The 22,757-nt window shown below is 41.5% G+C and overlaps 1 protein-coding gene across 1 annotated transcript in view; it reads left to right on the forward strand.

The window, feature by feature from the left end:
- The first annotated feature begins 4,364 nt into the window (after positions 1–4,364).
- LOC120940454 (maternal DNA replication licensing factor mcm6) overlaps positions 4,365–22,757 on the forward strand; it is a 206,464-nt gene continuing 188,071 nt past the window's right edge. The window contains exons 1-4 of the mRNA XM_040353332.1: positions 4,365–4,538; positions 7,775–7,921; positions 10,275–10,385; positions 10,802–11,051. Coding sequence (XP_040209266.1) covers positions 4,438–4,538; positions 7,775–7,921; positions 10,275–10,385; positions 10,802–11,051 — 609 coding nt within the window. The 5' untranslated portion in view covers positions 4,365–4,437. The remainder of the gene's footprint in view (positions 4,539–7,774; positions 7,922–10,274; positions 10,386–10,801; positions 11,052–22,757) is intronic.

Consider the following 22,757-nt stretch of genomic DNA (forward strand, 5'->3'; position numbering starts at 1 on the left):
AGCTGCCAGTCAGTGCCCCATCAGTGCCCACCATGAGTGTCAATCAGTGGCCATCAGTACCGCCTGTCAGTTCTCATCAATGCCAACTCATCAGTGAAGGAGAAAACAAAATGTTATAACCAAAATGATGAAAAACATTTTTTTTTTCAAAAATGTATGCCTTTTTTTGTTTAGCAAAAAATAGAACCCCCAGAGGAGATCAAATACCACCAAAAGAAAGCTCTATTTGAGGGAAATTGTCCTGGGCAGTAAGGGGGTGAAAGTGCCTGGTATTGAAGTGGTTAAAATAGCTAGGGACTGCTTAGCAACCAGCTACTGTTAAGACAATGGCCACTTTGGTGAGAGTATGTAAAGTTCAATATAGTGCAATGTGGCATAGTGTATAGCATTGTGGTACGATGTACGGGTGTGAATATTGTATAATGCAGCACAATGTATGGGTGTGAATATTGTGCGATACAGTACAATGCTTAGGTATGAGTATTATGTGAAGCCTCACACAGTACTGTCAGGATTTACACAGATGCGATGCAGTTCATTGTAAGCGTGCTTGCGCTGCATGGAGTGGCTGACTGCAGAAATACACTGGCACTACCACACATAGCTGTCATATGACTTGTGAACTATGGAGAACTTGCAATAAAACGCAGAAGATGAGTAATGGAGAGCCCCTCCCCCACCCCAAGCACACTACACACAGTCTGACTAGACACAGAGCTACACAATCATCTGATCTTTACCCTACCTCCAGAGCTGAGCCAATGTCTGTGTTACAAAAAAGAAGAGAGTAACCTGAGCCGGCTGGAGGTTTCCTCCGTGATCACACTCACTGTGCCTTCAGAGACACACACAGCACTGCCTCCGCTCTCCACTGGGGGCACTAAATCTTCTTCTCATTAGCCAGTAATGGAGAAAGCCTGCAATCTGGTTTTAATGATTTGTCCGGTTTTGAGATGAACTCAAAACCAGGCACTGGATTCAAATCCCGTACTGTCCGGGTCAAAAAAGGAAAGGTGGCAACCCTACCGCTGAGCGGCACTAGAGGCCAATACAATGCGGCCACAAGAACATGGCCGCCAGTGCAAGTAAAGCAATACAGCATGGACACCGCAAAAATGGCTGCCAACAGCATGGAGCAGGACACACAGGTAAGCAGAATCTCTTATGCAGCTTTATACACTGATTTAGTCACTTATGGTTCCCCAAGTGAAGCTCCCCAGAGGAACCCCTGCCCAGCAGCTAGCTCAGAGAGCCTAAGGAGGAGGAAAGGAAGGGAGGGGAGAAGGTGGATAAGGCCCTTTACACACCTCTCCGGGGATGCCCAGCTCTGTCTTCCTGCCGAAGCAGGGGAATACTACTTACCCTTCCTGAGGGTTGTGCTGGAAGCATCCTAGACAGATCATCTCCTGCATGGTGACGGAGGTAACTGTCAGCCCGGCTGCTGCGACTCTGCCCTATGCATGCCCTGGAGCGTCTAGCTCACCGGCCACCCGTAGAGCGTCGGGCCTGTCATGGACGACCCAGTGCATAGCTATGGTCGTCACATGCTCGATGGACGAAACTGGGGGGACTACAAGGATCTGGGATCCAGCCTGTCGCCCAGTCGGCAGTTGATTGAAGATCACAGGAAAAAAATGTATTAAAAAATAAAACCAACATCCAAAGTAGATTTGAAATAAAGCCTATGAGTCCAAAGGGAGCCATGTCTTCTGCTTAACTAGGCAGAAAAAACTGAGCTGCTTGGTGCAGGCTGAGGGGATATAGCCAGTAGGACCGCTGTTCAGCTTTGAAGTTGTTAACACTTTCTGCCTAGTCACTCCTAAAGGAAGGCTAATACCCACTTTGTCAAGATTAAGGCTGTGTCCGTCCATGAACGAAAGAGAAACTTTTTTTATTTTTTTTGCTTGTGTCCTCAGTGGAGATATTAATAGTCTCTCTTTTATGTGCAGAATGTTTACATTGCAGGCACATATATGGATTTTAACTTGTAAATACCAAATGTCAGAAATAGGCTTAGGCATTAAAGGGTTAACCACTTAAGGACCTGCTCATGTATATGTACATCAGTTTTTTAAAGATGGATATCTCGGTAATGGCAGCAGCTGCTGCCACAACCAAGGTATCCATCTTTAGCATGAGCGGTCCTGTAAATGATAACGGCAGTCTCCACGGCGGATTCACCGCGAGATCGCCGTTATCTTTTTGACCCCAGATCTCATATTTAAGAGGTTCTGTCATGCTTTTTTCTATTACAAGGGATGTTTACATTCCTTGCAATAGGAATAAAAGTGATCACATTTTTTTTTCTAGTGTAAAAAATAATAAAATAAATAAAAATAAAAGAAAACTGTTTTTAAAGCGCCCCGTCCCGACGAGCTTGTGCACAGAATCGAACGCATACGTGAATAGCGCCCGCATATGAAAACGGTGTTCAAACTACACAAGTGAGGTATCACCGCGATCGTTAGAGCGAGTGCAATAATTCTAGCCCTATACCTACTCTGTAGCTCAAAAGATGCAACCTATAGAATTTTTTAAACGTCGCCTATGGAGATTTTTAGGGGTAAAAGTTTGACGCCATGCCACGAGCGGGTGCAATTTTTAAGCGTGACATGTTGGGTATCATTTTACTCGGCGTAACATTATCTTTCACAATATATAAAAAAATTGGGCCAAATTTATTGTTGTCTTATTTTTTAATTAAAAAAAGTGTTTTTTTTTTTTTTAAAAAGTGCGCTTGTAAGACCGCTGCGCAAATGCGGTGTGACAAAAAGTATTGCAATGACCGCCATTTTATTCTCTAGGGTGTTATAAAAAAATATATAATGTTTGGGGGTTTTAAGTAATTTTCTAGCAAAAAAAACTCTTTTAGTCTTGCAAACACCAAATCTGAAAAACACCTAAGGCCCTTAAGTGGTTAAATTATCAAAAAAGAAAAATATGCAGCCAAAAGCTTTCAGGCACCTAACATTAAGGGGGTGATTCAGTAAGAGTTAGGCTGGCGTATCAGTAGATACGCCGACCTAACTCGGAATCTGCGCTGTCTTAAGTTTAAGTGCATTCTCAAACAGAGATACACTTAAACCTATCTAAGATACAACGGCAAGCGCCGTCGTATCTTAGGGTGCAATATTTAGGCTGGCCGCTAGGTGGCGCTTCCATTGAGTTCGGCATAGAATATGAAAATCACTAGATACGCCTATTCACGAATGTACGCCCGGCCGACGCAGTACAGATACGCCGTTTACGTAAGGCATTTTCAGGCGTATAGTTATTCCATCAAATAGCTGGACTAGTAATGTTAAGTATGGCCATCGTTCCCGCGTCGAAATTTGAAAATTTTACGTCGTTTGCGTAAGTTGTCCGTGAATAGGGCTGGACGTAATTTACGTCCACGTTAAAACCAATACGTCCTTGCGGCGTACTTTGCCGCAATGCACACTGGGATATGTACACAGACGGCGCATGCGCCTTTCCTAAAAAACTTCAATCACGTCAGGTCAACCCATATTAGCATAAAACACGCCCCCTCAGCCTATTTTGAATTAGGCACGCTTACGCCCGCCGCATTTACGCTACGCCGCCGTAACTTAGCAGGCAAGTACTTTGTGAATACAGTACTTGCCTTGCAAACTTACGGCGGCGTAGTGCAAATGCCATACGCTACCCCGCCGCAACTTCAGAAATCTACATTTGCCAAAGGGATGAAAAAAAGCTACAACAAATTATGTAATTAATCATTAATAAAAGAAAGAGTTTGCCCTTTGCAAAGTGTATTTTAACATTGAAGTGAATATTAACTGTACTTTGTGAAAAAGGAAACACTGTGGTCATTTCAATCTTGCAATCATGTACAAGCAAAAATGCTATTTCTTAAATTTAGCTTACACAAGACAGAACATATAAAGTCAGTACATACACCAATTAAATGTTCACTAGGTATATTGCTTGTTCAGAGGTTCAGCAAACAGCCAAACTAAAGCCCCATACACACTATTAGATTTTCTGCAGATTTTTGTCTTCAGATTTACCAAAACCATATAATATGAGGTCAAACCTTAAGGCTGGATTCACGCCTATGCATTTTTAGTCCTTTTTACATTTTGCAGATTTGCCCTACAGTCCATTTAACATGGTTTCCTATGGAACACGTTCTGTAGTGCAAATCTACAAAATGCAAAAAGCACTAAAAATGCATCGGTGTGAATCCAGCCTAAAACTAGATTTGTAGCAAGGAGCAACTGCATCTCTCGTGCTTAAACTTTTTTTTACTCCAGTTTTAAAAAAAAAAACTAGTCTTCCACCAATGAGTTAAATTACAATAATTGGTAATTGACCTAGGGAGGTTCCCTAAGTACTAAAACGTAAACTTGAGTGAGTCTGCATGAAGCATTCCCAGTGTGTTTGGCTTGTGTGCTTTTGTTGTATTCTGAGATCATGGAATTGGGTGACCCAGCAGCAAATGAGGCAGGAGGCCAGCATATGAAAGATGAGTTGTCTGATAAGTGTCAAAAACTCTTTTTGGAGTTCTTGGAAGAGTAAGTTGTATAATTCAGGAAATAAGCTCAAGTGTTTTTCTGCCTAGAGTGCTTATATTTAACAAACCATACTAGAGCTATGTCAAGTTGGTTGACCAGTAACCATGCAAAAACACTCAAATTCTCAAAATAAACATTGCATTAAAAGAAAGCAGGCATATAATTAGTTATGTATGTGTCTAAATGTCTGATAAAAAAATCCTATATAATAGTTGGCAGCCAGAACTGCAGGCACCGGGGTCATAAACCTGAAATGAAAACTTCTAAATCTCTCTTGGTAAATGAGAGGCAGTCTGATTTGCTCAAGGTATGCATGGTATTCTTAGTGCTTTGCCTAAAATATAAAACTCTCCATTACATTTCATGCCTGATTGATTTATTTATTTATTTCGTTTAAGCTTTTTGGATTATATAAAATGAACTTGAGTTGTTTGACATTTTATTTACTTTTATCGTAGCTTTGCCTTTTGTATGCGTTGGACTGACTATACAATCTGTACTTTTAGATATATTATCAACTATGTAGTTAAAGGGTCTTTCTGACTTGATATTGTATCAATTATTTAGGTTTGATTTTCTAATACATCATTTTAGTAGATCTAGTGAAGTTTGTACAATTGGATTGTATGGTCAGTCTAGCAGCAGACCGTGGACATTAACTAAAACTGGTGCAGCTATGCATGGTAACCAATCTGCTTCTAATTTCAATATAACTTATTATATTGGAACTATGCTGATACCTCACAGAAAAGTTGCTTCTTGTATTATTTGTTACATAGAGATGTGTGTGTTCTAACTTCATCTTGTTCAATTAACCACTTAACCCCCGGACCATATTGCTGGTCAAAGACCAGAGCCCTTTTTGCGATTCGGCACTGCGTCGCTTTAACTGACAATTGCGCAGTCGTGCGACGTGGCTCCCTAACAAAATTTGCGTCTTTTTTTTTTCCACAAATAGTTTTCTTTTGGTGGTATTTGATCATCTCTGGGGTTTTTAGTTTTTGCGCTTTAAACAAAAATAGAGCGACAATTTTGAAAAATGTAATTTTTTACTTTTTGCTATAATAAATATCCCCCAAAAATATATAAAAAATTTATTTTTCCTCAGTTTAGGCCGATATGTATTTTTATACATATTTTTTGTTAAAGAAAATCGCATTAAGCGTTTATTGATTGGTTTGCGCAAAAGTTATAGCGTTTACAACATTTTTTTTTCTTTTTTGGTACTGCGACATTATGGCGGACACTTTTGACACATTTTTGGGACCATTGGCATTTTTATAGCGATCAGTGCTATAAAAATGCATTGGATTACTATAAAAATGCCACTGGCAGGGAAGGGGTTACCACTAGGGGGCGGGGAAGGGGTTAAGTATGTTTCCTGGGTGTGTTCTAACTGTAGGGGGGGGTGGACTGACATGGGGAAATTACTGATCTTCTGTTCATACATTGTGTGAACAGAAGATCAGCCTTTCTCTCCCTGACAGGACCGGGAGCTGTGTTTACACACACACACACACACACACACACACACACACACAGCTCCCGGTCCTCGCTCTGTAACGAGCGATCGCGTGTGCCCAGCGGCGATCGCGCCCGCCGGGCACGGGAGTCGGGGGCGAGACGTATAGCTACGGGCTCTCGCGCAGGGGAGCCGACCTGCCGCCGTAAAATGACGGCGGCTGGTCGGCAACCAGTTAAGCTTTGAAAATAAGCCCAGGTTCACACTGGGCTGCAGGAATCAAGCCATGCAAGATCAGCAGAACTCGTACGATTTCTCTCCCTCTTGTCAGTTCTGGCTGCGATCACAGGGACATCTGTGCAGGTTTTTGCACAGATGTCAATGCCGAAATCGCAAAAAGTAGTACAGAAACTACTGTTTGAAATTGATGCAGTGTCGCACCGATTAGGACGGTGCCATTGCCAGCAAATGCTGCCAATTTGACATGTCAAATCGCACCAGTGTGAACCAGGGCTAAAACCTAGAAGTTGATTGGTTACTAGTACACTACTGCACCATATTGTGCATGAACCAACTTTACTAAATCTCCCCTTTCTCTAGACATGTTTGTTATACTTGTGCTCAGAGGCTTTGTCCACCTTATATATATATATATATATTTTTTTTTTTTTTTAAAGAGCATGTTTCATTTTTACATTCATATTTTGGGGGTGAGCATAACCTGACCAAACGCACACAATCTTACTTGAATTGTGGTATGCGTTTCTATGCAGACTTCTGTTTTTTTTGCTTTAATTTAGGGATCTTTAAATGGGAAGACTGGAAGTCCCATCTGCCACCACAACAAGGGGACTAACAGATGGCAACAGAGAAGTGTAGTGATGTTCATGCACTTTTAGTTCAATATTTTTTACGCCCCATAACAGAAGGTCTGTACCCCTTTTGAGACCTAAGGTGTTTAAAAAAAAAAAAAAAAACTTTTTCAAGAGCTTGAGAAATGGTACCTGAGACTAATTTGGTTGCCGTTGCACTGCAGGTTTCAGTGCAAAACATTTAGGAAATTCACAATATTATTTAAAGTGGTTGCATTTCATTTTTTGCAAAAACAAAGTGGACTATGGTATAGTTGAAGTATTTGTGCTGTTAATTGCATGCATGAAATCAGTTTGCAGTAATGTTAGTAATGTTTTGGCATAGTTTTTAAAAGATACATTCAATGTTTTGCAAATAATCACAATATACTCCCAGAATGTTATGAGAGAAACAATACCTATACCCTGCAAGGGATGGGTATGGTTTCAGGAGCAGATAACAATTAGGCACTGTACCACTATATTCGAAGGAAATGTGTATAAGTTGGTAGATATAAGAAGATACTTAAAGTTTTTTGTATATTTATCCATTTAGGTTAATACCAGGCTTATAGGTGTAAACAGAGGTTGCTGGCTTGGCACCATGCCCAGTGCAAAGCAAATATATATATATATATATATATATATATATATTACCAAGGTACACTCTAGCATTCAACATTATTGCACAGGATGTATGTGCATATCTGTGCAAGCTAAATAGTAATTTTTATTGTATTTAGTTGCCATGTATATTTAACTACTTTATGGTATTAAAGAGACAGACATGTTCAGTATTTAGCGTATAAACATTGAAGCGTCTCAGAAATACGCTTTTGATTCTTTCCTTTTACGTCTTTTTGCTATAGATCTATAAAATAAAAAAACTTCTTTTTTTTTTTTTTTTCCCCCATCTTCTACAGATACAAAGGAAAAGATGGAAACAATTTGTACGTGTCTGCAGCTGAAGAGTTGATTAGACCAGAAAGAAATACTTTAGTGATAAATTTTACTGACATTGAGTATTACAATCAACAGCTTTCAACCACAATACAAGAAGAATATTACAGGTAACTTGAGCTTTAGGCAATATAAATGCATTACATTGCCGTTTTGTTCACATTAATAAGCCATGTGATTATTGGGGATGAGCCAAACACCCCCCTGTTTGGTTCGCACCAGAACTTGCGAACAGGCCAAAAATGTGTGCCAACACCATTATTAAAAGCTTCTATGCAAGTTATTGCCATAAAACATTTGGGGACCCAGGTACTGCCCCAGGGGACATGTATCATTGCAAAAAAAAAAAGTTTTAAAAACTGCAATTTTTTTCAAAAGCGGTGTTTTTAATAATGCTCAAAGTGAAGCATTCCTTTAAATATCAAGCCTGGGAGGGGGGTGTCCTTGGTATGCCTGTAAAGTAGCGCATTTTCCCCATGTTTAGAACCATACCACAGCAAAATTACATTTCTAAAGGAAAAAAATCTAATTTAAAACTGCTTGTGGCTGTAATGAATTGTCGGATCCTGGCAATATAGATAACTCATTATTAAAAAAACGGCATGGGTTCCCCCCAGTCCATTACCAAATTTTAAAATGACAGCCACTTTGGGACAAGTAAATTTTTTTTTTTTTTACTACATCTACGATAACAGAACGTCAGAGGAAGGTGGGGTCACCCGTTTACGTCATCGGGTGGCCCCACCCTCATCTGTATAACAGCTGCCATCTCACTCGCCCTCTCTATGGGAGGTTCCCCCCGAATGACATTTCTTCGCCATGAAGGCTGTTGTATAGATGAGGGCAGGGCCACCCAGTGACGTAAACGGGTGACTCCCACCTTCCTTTGACGGTCCGTCAGGCGCTGTCATCATATATGGGTTTACATCACGGGACATGTTATTACGGGGCAGGGAATTATTCAGGAGGGGTGGGCGCACTCTTGTCCCCCCACCCCCCCTATTTTCCTGTGGCCTGTGTACTCGGATGAGTCTGGTATAGATTTTGTGGGTACCCCCACGCCCTTCTATTTTTTTTTTTTTTTTTTTTGTGTGTGTGTGTGCGGGATTCACTTAAAATTAATACCAGACCAAAAGGGCCTGGTAATTAGACATGTGCACACTGAATTATTTTGTTTTTGTCTGGAAAAATAAATGTATTTAGTTACTCCCAAAATTTGTTTTGTTAGTTAAATGCATTCCTCCGAAAAATCTGAATTGGGGTCGAATCTGTCAATCGAAGGCTTATTGTGTCTGTCGAATGTTCTAAGGAGAACTGTACGACGCCGCAATCGTACATTTCCAGTCGCATGCTCTACCCACAAGCTATAGTAGAATTCTAATGTTGTATGACAAGTAATATTTATTTTACTAGTCAACAAACATTAGAATTCTTCTATAGCCTATGGGCGAAAAATTTGACCATAAATGTTCGCTCGCGATCATATGGGTTTTTAGCTGCTTCGTCGAATCTTCATGTCTTTATAATGTGTATTTTATTTATTTATTTTTTCTGTCGCATAATCTTGGACTAATAGGTTTGGCACTTTCAATCGCAGGTTTAATAGACACAGATCGCTTTTCTCACTGTCATGTCGAATCTATCTATATCAAACTGTTGTCAAAACAAAAATAAAACCTTTTTTGTCAGATCTTTCAGATTCTGCGTGTTCGTTTATTGTTTTTTAATACGAATGTGAAAATCCACGAAATTCAGACAAAAACAAATGCACATGTCTACCGGTAATGGGCATGGGGGTAACCCATGACCATTTTTTTCAATGAGGTTTTTATCTATATTGCCGGGATCTGACAATTCATTACAGCAGCGATCTCTTTTCTAAAGAGAATAAGAAAAAAAAAAGTAATTTTGTTGTGGTACTGTTCTAAACACAAGGAAAATGTGCCCCTTTACAGGCATACCAAAGGGACCCCCAGGCACAATATTTAAAGGAATTTTTCATTTTTAAGCATAATTAAAATTGCTGCTTCTGAAAAACTGCCATTTAATTTTTTTTTTTTTTTTTTTAATTGCATTGATAAATGTCCACTGGGGCAGGACCTGGGTCCCCCAAACACTTTTTATGACAATAACTTGCATTTAAAATTAGCACTTTGTTTTTTTTATGTTGGTGTCCCATAGACTTTAATGGTGTTCCGGTGTTTTTGAATTTGCCATGAATAATGCATAATGTTAGTCAAACAAGTGAACGCCCGATGTTTGAGTCGAACTTACTTTCGACTCAAACATCGGGCTCATCCCTAGTGATTTTTATGCTATATACAAAAATGTTATTTCTTGAGAGGTTTTTGTGTATTTTCCACTATTTACTTTATACATCAGTTGTAATATGTAAACTATATGCTGAAACTTAACATTTTTTTTTAGGTCAATTGAACACAGTATCCCTGTTTTTTGTTTTAGAGTATATCCCCACCTTTGTCGCGCTCTCCGTAATTTTGTCCGACAACTAGGCAATACTCCAGCAAATAAGGAGTTCTATGTTGCGTTTTCAGACTTCCCTTCACGACAAAAGTAAGTATTGTTGCCATTATGCACATTGGGATAAATTGATCTCTGATTGGCTTCCCACCTCTGAGAGGAATAACAAGTCCTCTTTTGCTTTTCAGCTGCACTAACGATGTATACACACTATTTTATTTGCAAATAAATGCTACAGTATATCATAACTACATGTGGATTTAAGTGTGTGTGTGCATGTTTTGTTTATTTTTTAACATTGGTAATGACTTTTGAGGTCTTTATGTCCAAATCAATTATGCAAAACATTACTGATTTTATTTTGTTTTTTTTTTCTTGTATGCATGTGTACAGGTTGTATGTTCAAATTAATCCAAGTACTGAATCCATTTATGAACACATCTTTAATATATATGGTATTACATAAGCACATTTTTTAAGAAAGGATGTAAAAAATTTATTTCTTGTAGGGTACGTGAACTCAGTTCTTTGAAAATCGGAACATTACTACGTATTACTGGGCAAGTGGTGAGGACTCATCCTGTACACCCTGAACTTGTCAGTGGAACATTCCTTTGCATGGACTGCCAATCTGTAGTCAAAGATGTGGAGCAGCAGTTCAAGTACACACAGCCAACTATCTGCAAAAATCCAGTCTGTGCAAACAGGCAAAGGTTTACGCTGGATACCAATAAGTCTCGTTTTGTTGACTTCCAGAAGGTAGGATGTCTGCTAAAAATTCAATGTGTAGTGTACAACCATGTCTGATTTAATTACAGATAGTATTATTCAGCTCAGGGACTGTGTGTGTGTGTGTGTGTGTGTGTGTGTGGATCTGCTATTCTGCTAGAGGGAGCAGGGGCAAGGCCTCAGTTGTGGAGGCATTTCATTCTAGCTCTTGGAATAGGAAGCAGCTGAAACCAAATTTTTTATTTTTTTAATGAAGTCCCACTTGTGAGGTATTTGATTCACAAGCACTATGGTGATTCAGACAAATTGCTGTCTTTTTCTGGGCTGTGCTATTGGAGATGTTATAGAAACAAATGCATAAATATAAGTGCACAGATCAGGTAGCACAATCAGGGATATAGCTGGAATTCTTATTATTTTTTATTATTATTATTATACAGGATTCATATAGCACCAACAATTTGCACTTTAATACAAAAGCAGTGTATTTGGGCTAGAATACTCTGTGAGCCACATCTATTGTGAAATCTTGAAGGGAATGCATAGCTGGGAGAGACTTAATGCGTTAGTAAAGGAAAACATTTTTTTTTTTTTTTTTTTTAAATAACATACTTACCTCCGCGTCATGGATGTGATTGACAGCAGCGCCAGCCAATGGCTGCGCTGCTCTCAATCCATCCGCTCCAGCCAATTAGCGGCCAGGCTGGCTGAGCGGCAAAGAGGATCGCACGCGGGACTTTCGAGGGGTCAGGTAAGTATGGGAGAGGGGGGGGGGGGGGTGCAGCCGGCAGTATCGGATGTTTTTTCACCACAATTGTGCGGTCGTGCAACGTGGCTCCCAAACAAAATGGGTCTTTTTTTTTTTTTTTTTTTTTTTTTTTTCCCACAAATAGAGCTTTCTTTTGGTGGTATTTGATCACCTCTGCGGTTTTAATTTTTTGCACTATAAACAAAAATAGAATGACAATTTTGCAAAAAATTCTATATTTTTTTACTTTTTGCTATAATATCCCCAAAAATGATATAAAAAAACATTGTTTTTCCTCAGTTTAGGCCGATATGTATTCTACTACATATATTTTTGGTTAAAAAAAAAAACGCAATAAGCGTTTAACGATTTTTATTTTATTTTTTTATTTTTTTTACTACTAATGGCGGCGATCAGATTTTTTATTTTTTTTCGTGACTGCGACATTATGGCGGACGCATCGGACAATTTTTACTCCTTTTTGGGACCATTGTAATTTTCACAGCGAAAAGTGCTATAAAAATGCACTGAATTCTGTGAAAACGACAATTGCAGTTTAGGAGTTAACCCCTACAGTGCCCCCTAGTGGTTAAGTGTGACCTCATGTGTTTCTAACTGGGGGAGCGGGGCTGGACGTGTGACATCAGTGATCGTCTTTACCTATATCAAGGAACAGACGATCACTGACATTGCTACAATGAAGAACAAGGAAGTTGTGTTTACACACACCTCTCCCCGTTCTTCAGCTCCTGTGATCGATGGCAGGACACCGGTGGCGATCGGGTATGGAGCTTCAGGCCCAGCCGGCCGGCGGCGCGCTCGTGACCCCACGGCTGGGCTCTTAAAGAGGACGTACAGGTACGTGCTTGTGCCCAGCCGTGCCATTCTTCTGACGTATATCGGCGTGAAGGGGTCCTTAAGCGGTTAACAAAGCTTTCCAACTGGAACGCCCCTGAATTTTCATGTTTCTGGATCCATCTTCCAGATCAGCAATGTTATCTTTGAGTTGTCATATCTGTTATTGTAAAAATTGACTGCTTCATAAGTGTGTGGGTTTATTAAATTTTTTTTTTTTTTTTTTTTTTTTTTTTTTTATATACTGTCCCATTTTTTTTTTCTCCTTGTTAAATCGGTTAGTTTAACCAGTCTAATTGGAATAATCAACCTTTTGTAAAATGACAGGTGAGACCTTTGTCGTTCCGGGTGGCTTTTCTATGACGTTCTCCTGGAACGCGCCCCCCACGGGCAATGCTGCTGTGTTCACTGTACCCAGCCGATGTCTGGTCAGTGTACCGGCCCATTGCTGGTACCATGTGGTCGATGTGACTGATCACAGCAGATCACATGACAATTGTAAACCATGGATGGCTTCCTTTCATGCCATTCATTGTGTACATTTGTGTTGCTAGCTGTGATTGATCAAAGTGATTGCATGGAACATACAGGGCCAATTTCAACAATATGATCTGAATGGATTTCATTAAAAATGGTTTGGTATAAGCAATTGTAGCGCTACCCCCATAGAAGCAGGTCTCATTCATTTGAGACCAGAAGCAGTCCTTGCAGCTTTATTTGTGTTTAATTGGGGCATTGGAACATGGATGTGGAAGGGTTAATATAGGACACCCATTTGATCAACACAAGTATTCAGGGACTCGACCTATATACATTCTGTGTGTGTGTGTATGTATGTATGTATGTATGTATGTATGTCTCAACCACGACCCTGTTCAGATTTCACAAACAGTAGAAGGTTCTTAAAGAGGCATTACATACAGAGTTCAGGGGGGTTACACACAGAGTGCAGAGCTGTCACTTGTAAACACAGAAACCAGACTTCTCTGTTTACAAGTAATTGTGGTGAGCAGGCACCAAAGGGTCTGAGCCAAAGGTGGTGTAACTGAGTTCCCCCAGAAAAAAAGCCCTGTTATATATAATTGTTTTATTTATTTTTTGTCGCTGTTTTGTTTAGAGCAAAAAAATAACCACAGAGGTGATCAAATACCACCAAAAGAAAGCTTGTGGGGAAATGATTCAAATTTCATTTGGGTAAAGTGTTGCATGACCGCCAATTGTTGTCATTCAAATTGTGACAGCGCTGAAAAATGGCTTGGGCAGGAAGGGGGTTGAAGTGGTTAAATCCGGAAATGTTATTTTAAATTCCAAGATTCGAAAATGGGAAATTTCCAAATTTTTTGAATTTCCGTCTTCGTTTCATTTGTGTGGGGTGTTATAAAAAAAAAAAATTATAACGAATTTCCGGGAAAAAAAAAAAAATTCGGCAGTGCACATGTCTGCTAATAACCCAGGTGAAAAGCTCTAAGCATGCAAGCCAAAAATAAAGTACTGTGCTAAGTCGGAGAGGTGCTCCCCCCCACAGTAGCTGGATCTTCTGAAGAAGCTGCATGCCATTTATTCTCTGGCCTAGCTGCCTGCATGTCAACTATGACTGTTGAGGGCTTCCCACCTGGCTGCAGATCACTTGCATTGCTACAACTATCTCCTGGGCGTGAAGACTCTGAGATGTTGGGGGAGGAACCTCTCTTTTCTGAGCACTGTGAGTTAATTTGCAAAACGGCAGTATCTTTTTTTTTTTTTTTTTTTTTTTTTTTTTTTTCAAATTTTATTTTCAGAAATAAAATAAAAATTACAATAAATCACAATACATATCAATATGGACATAACCTAGTAAATGTCAGAAGGAACTAAAGATTTACAGAGAGAGGGGGATAGAAAATCTCCCCCCTTCAGATTTGAGAAGGAGAGAAAAAAAATTATAAAATATCATATGCATTGTAATAAAATATGTGAGTATTAAAAGTTAAACAATTTAAAAAAAAAGTGTGTAAAAAAAAAAAATATATATATATATATATATATATATTAAAGGACTCCTTTTATATAAGCTAGCTCAATAGAAATAAGGATACTTATAATCTCCTGGTGCCCCCATCGCGTTCAAACTGCACCAGTAGCGAAATCCTTTCGACATACTGAATTACATTCTGAACCAAAGCTTATGTTGCTAGATAAATCCCCTTACAAAACATCACTAGGCTCCCCTAAAGGAGAAAAAGAAAAAGAAAGTGGGGGAAAAAGTTGGAGAAAAGGGAAAGAAAAAAAAAAGGGGCGAGTGAGCAAAGGGGATAAGAGAAGCTATATAGCCAATTTACAGTGTTTGCGGGAATCGAAGAAGCATCCTGAGTAAGAGAGATACCTATATATCTGGCCCAAGGCTCCCAGATCATTTTAAATTTCAAAACGGTATAATTTAAAATGCTAGCTAACTTTTCTTCAGTCATTATCCAAGAGATTATTATTATTATTTTATTTTAATTTTTTTGCTTCCGAGAAAGAGGGCTTAGGTTTCTTCCAATATTTGGCAATTGTAAGCATAGCTCCTGTAAGAATAAAGTGAATTAATTTTTGAGAATGTTTTGGAATTTGAGATATATGCGCATTCAGGAGAGCTATTGGTAGAAATCTCGAGACCTGGCAACCTGTTACCTTGAAAATCATAGAAAAAAATGTTGTTCCAAAATGATCTAATTCTAGGACACTCCCACCAGATATGAGTCATAGTTCCCAGGTGTTGACATCCCCTAAAACAATTCGGATCTACTATAGGGGAAAATAGAAGCCAGCTTAGAGGGAGTTAAATACCACCTGGTTATAACTTTAATGTTGGCCTCCATCCATACGTTCAGAATCCCCTTAAAGGATTTTGCAAATGATCTATGCCAGGTGTCTAAGTCCCAACTAATTTGAAGATCATTTTCCCATGTCTCCATATAAGAAGCTTTCCCTGTAGGGTGAGTGAGGCACGAATATGCAACCAAAATACCCCCCCCCCCCCTCTGTCCCTCAGCTCTTTCACACCACATCTCGTAGCTTGTAAATTAAGGCGGGAGAGGTTTTTCCTTTCAGATCATTTTGTAGCAATTTGTAAATTTGAAAACGACATTCCTCGGATTCCGGAAGTTTTAATGTTTTTTTGCAATGGTTTAATGACACAGGTTTAGGTGACAAACTGTCCAATACGATAAAATCCTTTTTTATCCATCCACCATTTAAAAGCCTCCAGATCTAGCTCAGGGGGAAAGTCCGGGTTCCCAAACAGACTTGCAAGTGGTCGAACGGTTGAGACAAGAGATGAATATTTTCAAGTTCATCCCAGAGCGCAAGTGATTGGGATAGAGACGGGACTAGAATTGAAGGTCTCTTTTTTTAGGGGGACACCAAAATAGGTATTCAAGCGAGCATTGTGGAGCCGTTTGGCTTAATATTGAAAAACAAATCTGGTTGTTCGGATTTAGAATAGATCGTCGAGATCTGTGCTAGTCTTGCTGATAGAAAATATGTATAGAGATCAGGAAGACCTAGACCCCCCTTTTTTCTATGACGGAAAAGGGTGTTTTGGGGCATTCTATAACCAGAGGTGTTCCATGTGAATTTGACTATTTTTACCCTGAAGTTTTTTCAAATTATTTTACGGACAGGGATAGGGAGAGACCTGAAATTATATAGGATTCTAGGGAGTAATGTCATTTTAATCAAATTGATCCTGCCTAACCATGACAATTCATGTTTGGACCAAGTTGAAAGATCATTTTCTAACTTCTTGAATAGTGGGGGATAATTATGTAAATGTAAAGTTTCTACTCGGGCCGTCAATGTAACACCCAGATATTTAATTGAGGTGTCATTCCACTCAAAATTGAATGATTGTTTTAATAACGAAACTTCTTGGAGTAAGTGAAACATTAAGGGCCCGAGATTTTGCATAATTGACCTTAAAGGGGATGTGCCATGAAAAAAAATTAAAAACCAGCAGCTACAAATACTGCAGCTGCTGACTTTTAATATTAGGACACTTGCCTTTCCTGGAGTCCAGCACCGTCCACAGCAGAGGACGAGCGATCGCTCATCACTCTGCTGCTCCCCCCGCCATCCTCAGTGAGGGAACCAGGAAGTGAAGCGCTCCGGCTTCACTACCCGGTTCCCTACGGCGCATGTGCGAGTTGTGCTGCGCCGCTGATTGGCTCCCGCTGTGCTCTGGGAGCCGAGTGTTCCCAGAGCACAACGGGGGGAGGACGGGAGGTGACGTCATGCCCGCAGTTTTTCCGAAACTGTTGCCGGAAGTGGGTGCAAATGTGACACCGGAGGGGGGGAGGGTTCCGATCAGCGTGAGTTCCACTTTAGGGTGGAGCTCCGCTTTAAGGCCTGAAATTTTAGAAAAATTATTTAGGACTAGGCAGATATTGGGAAGGGAGATTAGTGGAGAGGTCACAAAAATAAGCATGTCATCCGCAAAAAGCACATATTTATGCATTTTGAGAACCACATGTTACCCCTTTAATATTTGTATTTTGTCGGATGGCTATAGCTAGAGTTTCAATGGCCACGGCGAAAATGAGAGGAGAAAGTGGACATCCTTGCCTAGTGCCTCTTGTAATATTAAATGGGTTGGAGTAGTGACCTTGTAGACGAATTAATGCTTTAGAGCTGGAATAAAGCGAGTGTAAAAGACCCGAAAACGCTTACCAAAACCCCAACATTCAATAAGTGCGAATAAATATGGCCAGGACACTGTATCGAAGGGCTTTTTAGGTCCAATGATAGGAGGAGACCCTGCTGCCTTTTACCTCCAACCCAATTTGATTGTAGTAATGATACTAAGTCGATTGCGCTTCTAATTTGATCTGGACCTTGTCTACCTGGGATAAAGCCTACTTGATCTTTATGAATGTAGGAATTAATAAATGATGATAATCGATTGGCCATAATTTTTGTCAGTATTTTTATGTCATTATTTATAAGGGAGATAGGGTGGCAATTACTGATTTCCTCTGGATTTTTGTCTGGTTTCGGGATGACCGTAATGTATGCTGTGTTTAGGTGTGTGTCCAAGGGATCTCCTTGTGTTTTTATCATTAAAGAATTTGGTCCGGTAAGGGACTAAGACATCAGCAAAGGCTTTATAGTATGGGATAGGCCATCAGGGCCCGGAGCCAATCCCTTTTTGAGGTCTTTAATTACATCCCTGACTTCTTCCCCCGTAATAGGTGCCTCCAAGAGGCTTCTGTATGAGTCGGATAGGGTTGGAATAGGTATGTCATCCCATAACCTAGAAATTGAGTTTTATACACGAGAATTATACACGTTGGAATAAAAATTTTGGAATGCTTCCAGGATTTTAGCAGGATTGGCATTAGAGGGTTGACCTGATATCCTGATTTTAGGCATGGTATGGAATCTGATAATGGGAGATAATTTTGCCGCTAGTGTAGTGATCTCATAAAGTGTCCAATAGATGTATAGTATGAGGACTTATAAATTACGTTGTTTTGCAGCAACACACAGGCTCTCCAGAGAACGCTAATTTAATTAACTTCCAATAACATACAAAGTCCACAGACGATACAAATCCAACAGAGTAATTCAGAATCCCATCTTTTCCTAGACCTGTGCTATATTCATATCAGAGTGACAAAGACTAAATGCCAGCTTGACTTTCTCAAATACTGGTCTCACACTGGAGGGAGTGGTTCTTCCAGGTCAACCAACTGTTTTCCTGAATAGGAATAATTCCCCAAGTCTAATTACCATCAATAAATACTTCCTTATGTAAGGAAGTACCAGGCCATCTCACACACCTAGTCTTAGATAAGATTAACGCATCAAAGGGTCCTCAGCTGTTCCTTTGATCTGTGTTTGACCACTAACCCTTTTGGTCAGAAAATACCTTTTTGATGTGTAACCTTGAATGCCTGTATGTAACAGATATACCATGCCATACACAGAACACACATTTTAAATGCCTACACATCTATATTAATATTACAACAGCTGGTAGTGGTTCCAATTTGTTTGCTTGTGTATAAAATGTATTGCCACTCCATCTTGGTGCCTTTTCAGCCTGGGTAGTTAGAGCAAGGTTAAGATCTAGTCTAGCCCTGTCTAAAAAAGCTATGGGAATCTTGGAGCGATTTATTTCGCTTCCAATCGCTCTGTTAGCCCTACGATCTTTTTGGCTTGTGTGGCAATTTGAATGAATTTACCCCGAATAAAGGTTTTAATTTCAATAGTTTTTATTGAGAGATTTTTTAAAAATGATAACAAGCAATCAAAAGAGAGTGTCATCAACAGTGAGACAACATTAGTGACAATAACATTACATTCCAAGTCCTGAAGCAAGAACCTCTAAATCCTACCCCCAATAACTCTATGGAGTATCCAAAAAAGAGGGGCAAGAAAATCAACCCTCTCCATCCTCCGGCAGGGCTGTTTGACCAGCCCTGGGGCAATGAGCCCCCCTAAAGACATGTCGGGGGAACTTCCCAGCGGGCAGGGCCCGGCGACCCCACCCTCCCGAGAGGCCCCTATGGGGTCAAACTGCCTCTCAGGGGGTGCAATCGCCCCCCCCCCCACACCAGGCTCCAAGCCTAATTATAACTGTAGAGACGAGAGAAGAAGGTAATCATTTAAATGGCTTAAACGCAGCCATGTATGGTATGACAGGGGGAGGTCATACTTGGTAACATAACCTGCAGTAGAGGGGCCAAGGGAGGCGACAGAAAGAAAGAGAGAAAAGTGTAGGGGAGAAACAAGCTACCTCCCTCAGGGGGTAGCACCAGCGGTTAAGTGTCCAAGTCGCACACCCGGCCTCAGAGAAATATTACAGAAGTCAGCCCACGGTTCCCAAATCGCCATGAATTTCTCAGTTTTGTCATGGAGTTTAGCAACAATTTGTTCTTGCATCATAATCCAGGAAACTTTCCTCCTGAACCCCTGGAAGGGGACCCTAGGCTTCTTCCAGGCTTTGGCAATGGACACTTTGGCGCCCAGGAGAATGAAAAGCGACAAGGTCTGGGAGCTTTTGGGTAGGTTAGGGATATACTGATTCAGAAGGGCCACGCTAGGATGGGGAGCCACCCCCACTCCGGTTAAGGCGCTAATGGTGCGGAACACCTTTTGCCAAAAGGCTCTAATACGGGGGCACGACCACCAAATGTGGAGCATGGAGCCCTCCAGTTCACACCCCCTAAAGCACACTGGCGAGGACCCTGGAAATATCCTTGCCAACCTGGAAGGAACATAGTACCATCTTACCAAAACTTTTATGCTAGCCTCTATGAGTGAAATGTTAAGGATACCTTTATACGACCTCTGTGCCGCTTGGAACCAGACCTCGGTATCCCATGACCCGTCCACGTCCTCCTCCCAGGCCCGGGCATAAGTTGGCTTGTCCACCTTAGAAGCGAGTGCTGTGTAGATCAAGGAAATGCCTCCCCTCTGCTCTTCTGAAGAAGAGCACCAATGTTCATAAGGCGTTACCGTGAGGGGAACCTTGTTGTCGGTCCAAATAGAGCGTATGAAATGGTAAATTTGGGCAAATCTGAAGAGCTCCGAGTCGGGCATCTCCAGTTTCTTCCTACAATGGGACAGGGAAATCGGGCCCGCCGAAGAGAGAAAGTGTCCAATGCGGTATAGCCCCTTATCAGTCCACCACCTAAAGGCCTCAATGTTCAAACCCGGGGGGAAATCCGCATTATGAAATAAATGAGCCAGGGGTCTAAGGGAGGATGTCAGAGCAGGGTATCCAAAGAGCTTTGTGCTTAAGGCTACCGAGTGTGAGAGAGTGGGGGACAGTATTGCAGGCCTAACCCCGGGGTCACAACACAAAAGGTAATCAATGGTATGCAAAGGGGTAGCCATTCTTTCCATAGAAAGCCAGTCTGGCTTTGGCCCCCTAAAAAAAGCCGTTGAGATTTGTGTAAGTTGAGCTGCCTGATAATAACCCCAGAGGTTTGGGAGACCCAGACCGCCCTGCGATTTCAGGCGGAAAAGAATTCCCGAGGGGCACCTATACCCCTTATTACCCCACACAAAGCGAACTATTTGTGATTGCAGTGTACTGAGGAAGCGTTTTGCAACTGGCACAGGGAGGGAGCGGAACAAGTACAACAGACGAGGGAGAAGGGTCATTTTCACTGCGTGGACCCTACCTAACCAGGACAGACCACACCTCGACCACGCGTCCAAGTCGCCTCTACATTTCAGTATCATAGGGGGATAGTTGGCTTTAAAAAGACCATCAACGTTTGACGTCAGTTTAATGCCTAGGTATGAGATAGCACCGGGGGCCCAGCAGAACTCGAAATTATTAGAGAGCTGATTGAGAAGGTCTGGGGGGACTGTAATGTTTAACGCTGTTGATTTATTCATATTAACTCTCAGTCCCGAAACCTCACTAAAAGCCCGCAGCGTCTTAAGAATTACAGGAGTGGAGGTCAGAGGAGAGGTAATAAAGAGGAGAAGGTCATCCGCGTATAGCGCGCACTTGTGTTCCCCTAGCCCGCACTTCACACCCCTAATGTCAGGGTTAGATCTAATCGCTATGGCCAATGTTTCTATGGCCATAGCAAAAAGGAGGGGAGAGAGCGGGCAGCCCTGTCTGGTACCCCTTCCTATGGTGAAAGAATCCGAGTACTGGCCCAATAGGCGTACCTGCGCCGTGGGGTTTGAGTACAGCGCCCGTATAAGATTTAAGAAATATGGGCCGAAGCCCCACCTCCCCAAGATATCCGACAGGTAGGCCCAATCTATGGAGTCGAAGGCCTTGTGCAGGTCTATGGATAGCAAAAAGCCTTTTTGTTGGGGACCCCCATCCCACCGTGACTTGAGCAGCGAAATGACATCAATGGCCCGTCGAATCTGATCTGGGCCCTGCCTCCCAGGGATGAAGCCCACCTGGTCTTTATGGATGTATGCAGCTATAAAGCCCGAAACCCTATTGGCCAAAATTTTGGTCATAATTTTAACGTCATTATTAATCAGTGAGATCGGGCGGTAGTTACCCACCTCGCTAACGTCCTTGTCAGGTTTGGGAATCACTGAGATAAATGCTGAGTTCAGGTCCCTATCCAGGTGACCTCCCTCCCTGAGAGAGTTGAACCACCGAGCCAGATGCGGTGCCAGACAGGGTCCAAATTTCTTGTAGTATCCGGTGGAGAATCCATCCGGCCCAGGCGAAGAACCCAACTTAAGGGATTTAATAGTGTCTAAAATTTCCTCTGAGGTGAACGGGTTCTCAAGGAGAGTTCTATGCTCTATAGACAGAGTGGGCAGCGGGAGGTCATCTAAAAATTTGTTCGTCAGAGGGCCCCGGGGAGATTGGGAAGGCTTGTATAAATCCGAATAGAACTGCAAAAACGCATCCATGATCTTGGTTGGGTTTTGTGTCAGGTCCCCTGAGGTCGCCCGAATTTTAGGGAAGGACAAAGTGCGTTGTTTGGGACTCAGCTTAATCGCCAACCTAGATCCAATCCTGTCCTTCTGTGAATAAAATTTTGCCCCCGTCCATCTAAGGTGCCTTTCAGCGTCTGTTGTCAGTTTCAAGTTAAGTAGGGCTCGTGCCCTGTCTAATTTCTCCAGAGACTCTGCCGTGGGGCGTCGTTTGTGCGCCTTAGCAAGAGTACGAAAGTCCTCCGTAAGTTTCAGTATGTCCGCTCTGTGTTCTGCTTTAAGTTTTGATCTCATCTGAATGAGTCTGCCCCTAATAACCGCTTTGTGCGCAGCCCAGACAGTGGCAGCTGAGACTTCGCTGGTCGCATTAACAAGAAAATAATCCTTAATAGCCTCTTCCAGAAGTGAACACTGGATTGGGTCACTCAGAAGGGACTCCTGCAAACGCCAACGCGGGGGACCTCTCCCTCCAGAGGATCGCCATGCTGTCAAAGTGACCATCGAGTGATCTGAGAGGGGGGTGTCAATTATCTTGGAGGTCCTAATCTGAGGTATTGTGGAAGCGCGTGTGAAAATGTGGTCTATCCTGGCAAATGAGTTGTGCGGGGCAGAAAAATGGGTGTACTCCTTTGCACGGGGGTTCACCTCCCTCCAAATGTCAATCAGCCCCGCCGAGTTCAGTAGTTTAGCGATTTTAACACTTTGTTTAGTGGGACGTCTGGGCATTGGTTTCCCCACCC

The sequence above is a fragment of the Rana temporaria genome, chromosome 5 (genome assembly GCF_905171775.1).
Source record: "Rana temporaria chromosome 5, aRanTem1.1, whole genome shotgun sequence".
Lineage (NCBI taxonomy): Eukaryota > Metazoa > Chordata > Amphibia > Anura > Ranidae > Rana > Rana temporaria.